The 3,600-nt window shown below is 61.8% G+C and overlaps 1 protein-coding gene across 1 annotated transcript; it reads left to right on the forward strand.

The window, feature by feature from the left end:
• Positions 1 to 770: 770 nt before the first annotated feature.
• SOWAHD (sosondowah ankyrin repeat domain family member D) lies at positions 771 to 2,702 on the forward strand. Its single transcript, XM_024751859.1, has one exon. It carries the CDS (start codon positions 891 to 893, stop codon positions 2,073 to 2,075), a length of 1,185 nt encoding a protein of 394 aa, XP_024607627.1. The 5' UTR covers positions 771 to 890; the 3' UTR covers positions 2,076 to 2,702.
• Positions 2,703 to 3,600: the final 898 nt, after the last annotated feature.

Genomic DNA, 3,600 nt, shown 5'->3' on the forward strand with positions numbered 1-3,600 from the left:
CCTAACATGGGGCCGGGGTGGGGGGCGGGGAGGCAAGAACTACCATTTATTGAGAGAAGAGCCAAGAGGATGCTAATGTTAGGACTAAAAAGGTAAAATACCCTCCTCTTTTAAAAGCCTTGAAACTCGGAATTCGCGGAAATCAGCAGGTCCCTCGGGGGGAGAGCGGGATGCATCTCTGAAGAGGGTAAGGCGTTCGTGGCCGATGACTCAGATTCACCAGTACCTGCTTCTTCAAGCCAAGCTGGGAAAGGTTAAAGAGAAGAGGGCGGAGAGAGGAGTAGGGAGCCTCGGGGAAGCAGGGGAGTAGCCCTTCTCAGTTCCCTGGAAGGGCTTTTACGCCTGGACACTTTCTCGAATTTCTCTGTAGGAATCCCGGGCAGCTCCGGCGCTGAGGGAAGGGTCAAGGCCACACAAAGGGCAGTGCACGCGAACCCGAGTCACATGGGGCAGCCAAGCCGCCTCCGTGAATGCGAGGCGCGGGACAAAGACGGCTCGGGGACAAAGTGCAGGGAGACTCCTGAGGAGATAAGAGGGAAGGGCGAAGGAAGGGGAGGAGAGCGACCGCCCCGGAGCTCTAAGGACCGCGCTGCCGGAGGCCTTGGCTAGAAGCCGAACTCAGCCCGCCGCGGAGGGGGCTCCCTAGAGCCTCTTCACCCAGCAACTGCGGGGATGCTGAGAACCCGGCTGCTGGGGCAGCTGGGCTGCTCCCGTTGGCGCTCGGGGCTAGCGCGCAGCCCGCCCCCGCGTCCGCCCCACAGTTGCCCACGCCGTGCGGGAGGCGGGGCCGCCCAGCTCACCTGGCCGTTTGGGGCGGGGCCGCCCGCGACCCGGGGAAGCGGAGGTGGCGGCGGTACCCGGGGTGCAGGAAAGGGGCTCTACCCGGGGGCATGGCCGGTGCTCCCACCCCTCCAGGCCCCCCCACCTCCCGGGCCGGGGGCCCTCCCTCGGCTCGCTCGCGCTCTCCCTCCCTCTTCTCCCCTCCTTCGCTCCCTCCCTCCGAGCCCAATTGCTCAAGCCGCTTCCTTCCCCAACGCCAGCGCCAGTTCCTCTCTTGGTGGGGCCCGGGAAGGGCAGCAAACGCTAGACACTGGAACAGCCGCGGCGGCAGGACCATGGCCGAACCCCGAGGGGCCGCGAAGCCGGCACCCAAGGCCTCCTTCGCACCGACCGAGCTCAGCCTGCGGAGCGCCCCGCAGCCCCGCCCCTCGAGAGTGGACACCGTCAGCCTGGGCAGGTACCGGGGCAACGCCACCGCCTCCCGGGAGCCCCCCTTCCACGGCTCGGTGATGCCCTCGGGAACAGTCTCGGGGCGCCGGCGGGGAGCGCTGCGGGAGCTGCTGGGGCTGCAGGGGGCGGCTCCTGCCGGATGGCTGTCGGAGGAGCGCCCCGAGGAGCAGTCCCCGGGCGGGCCGAACGCACCGAGCGGTAGCAGGCTATGCCTGGAGCCCCGGGAGCACGCGTGGATACTGGCGGCCGCTGAGGGCCGCTTTGAGGCGCTGCAGGAGCTGCTGGAGGTCGAGCCGGGGCTGCTCCTGCGGGGCGACCCGATCACGGGCTACACGGTGCTGCACTGGCTGGCCAAGCACGGGCGCCACGAGGAACTCATCCTGGTGCACGACTTCGCCCAGCGCAGGGGGCTGCGGCTCGACGTGAGCGCCCCGGGTAGCGGCGGCCTCACGCCCCTCCACCTGGCGGCCCTGCAGGGTCACGATATGGTCGTCAAGGTGCTGGTGGGCGCCTTGGGGGCAGACCCCACGCGCCGCGACCACAGCGGCCACCGGGCCTGTCACTACCTGCGGCCCGACGCGCCCTGGAGCCTGCGGGAGCTGTCGGGGGCCGAGGACTGGGAGACGGCGGGCGGCAGCGAGCGTAACAACGCCAACAACAACAGCAGCGGCGGCGGCGCCGCGTGTACGCCGAGACGCGCCCCCAGCGCAGTGGGCGCGCCGGTCGTGGAGACAACGGCTAGAGCGGCGGCGGCGCCCGCCAAGGGGAAGGACTCCGTGGGCAGACGGGTGGCGCAAATTCAAGGCCTTCTCCGCCATATGTTCCCCTTCTTCCAGGACCGTTGAAGGAGACGGAGACTGGAGAGCGTGGAGGGACCAAGACGCTGCGGCGGGGCCGTGGTCCCGGGTGGTCCCTGGCGGTCCCGGGTGGTCCCTGGAGGTCCCGGGTCCCACCAAAGGGGCGGCGCCTCGGACGCAGCTCGGGCCGCAGCCGTGGGCGCTGGTCCTGCAGGGAGCAGATCACCTCGGGGTCCGTCTCAGGCACCTGTCTCGGGAGCACAGACACCGGCCAGGAGACGCGGGGACCAGGGCACGCCTAACCGAGGGAGACCAAGGACCAAGCCTTCCTGGCGCCGAATCCCCCAGCTACAGGATTGAGTTAGGAGCAGAAGCGTGGTCCTGCTTGGGAGAGGGAAAGTTAGCTTCCAGTAGACATTTCTGGGCAGGTGGAAGCTCTGGGTTTATTAGGAAACATTTGCTAGAAGAATGAGTTAAGATTGTAAACCACTGACGCAGAGGAAGCGCCCAACTGCAGGTCTGACTCGGCTGTTAACGGGTCACTTTGTGAGGGCAGGCTCAGCCCCTGTCAACCTGCTCCTGAGACAACCAGGCCTTACCCATACGGTTTAGTTTCTAATGTATCACGAATGACTTCTTAAGCATATTAAAGTGGCATATGTTTTCCTTTCACATTACAAAGCTGTCCTTTGAATGACTTTTTTTTTTTCCATCAACCACCTCTTCCCTGTGTTTGCAGGAAAGAGGTCACCAACCCACGGCTGCGAGCTAGTGATCCGGAACAGTCTCTGGATGTCATTTGCACAGCAAGTGGCCACGGTGTGCACCAAAGGAGCTACTTTCCCCTTGGCTCTGAGTAGAGACACACAGTTTACCTGTCTCCTGGGCTCTTTAGCATCTAGGTCTGGCCTCTTGCACAAGTCCCATCCCAGAGGAGTTGTCTGCAGGGAGCAGAGGGGAGGTAAAAGGAAAAAGCCTCCAAATATGTATTTCTAATATTTCCTGGTGAGTCATGTAATTTACCTTGACTTCTGCCCTCCAATGAGACACACCCCCTGGCACTTTTTTCCAAGATAGGGCTTTAATCATCAGCATTGTGGGTTTCTTTTAGTTACATTTACAGGTGGGTTGATTTGAGCTGAAAGGAGGGAGAAGAAGTTGGTGGCTGGAAATCCATGCTGCTTTCGAGAACAGCGTATTTTCAAAATAGCACTGTATCCCTGGAGGGTTGGGTAGCCCTTGCAATGGACTGCTGTGTCCCCAGCCCTCCCATCCCAGTCCTCTAAGGCCAGGGAGGAACTGAGTCACAAAAAAACACAGCCCAGAGACACCACCCTGAGCCCATCTGTCCAGGTTTCCATCTCTGCCTGGCGGGCCTGTTTGCCCCCTCTGTGTTCAAAACGTTCCCACCTGCCCTTAATAACGCATTAGATTCTTCCCATCCATGAAATGATCCAAATCTTTCCTATTGATTCTCAGCCTGTCCCGTGTCTCTAGGAACTATACCTTAAACATATTTACAGCGTAATGTAGCATTTCCTTTTTCTTCTTCTAAATGAACTTCTTTGGGAAT

Source organism: Neophocaena asiaeorientalis, unplaced genomic scaffold (assembly GCF_003031525.2).
Source record: "Neophocaena asiaeorientalis asiaeorientalis breed wild unplaced genomic scaffold, Neophocaena_asiaeorientalis_V1.1 scaffold659, whole genome shotgun sequence".
NCBI classification, from domain to species: Eukaryota; Metazoa; Chordata; class Mammalia; order Artiodactyla; family Phocoenidae; genus Neophocaena; species Neophocaena asiaeorientalis.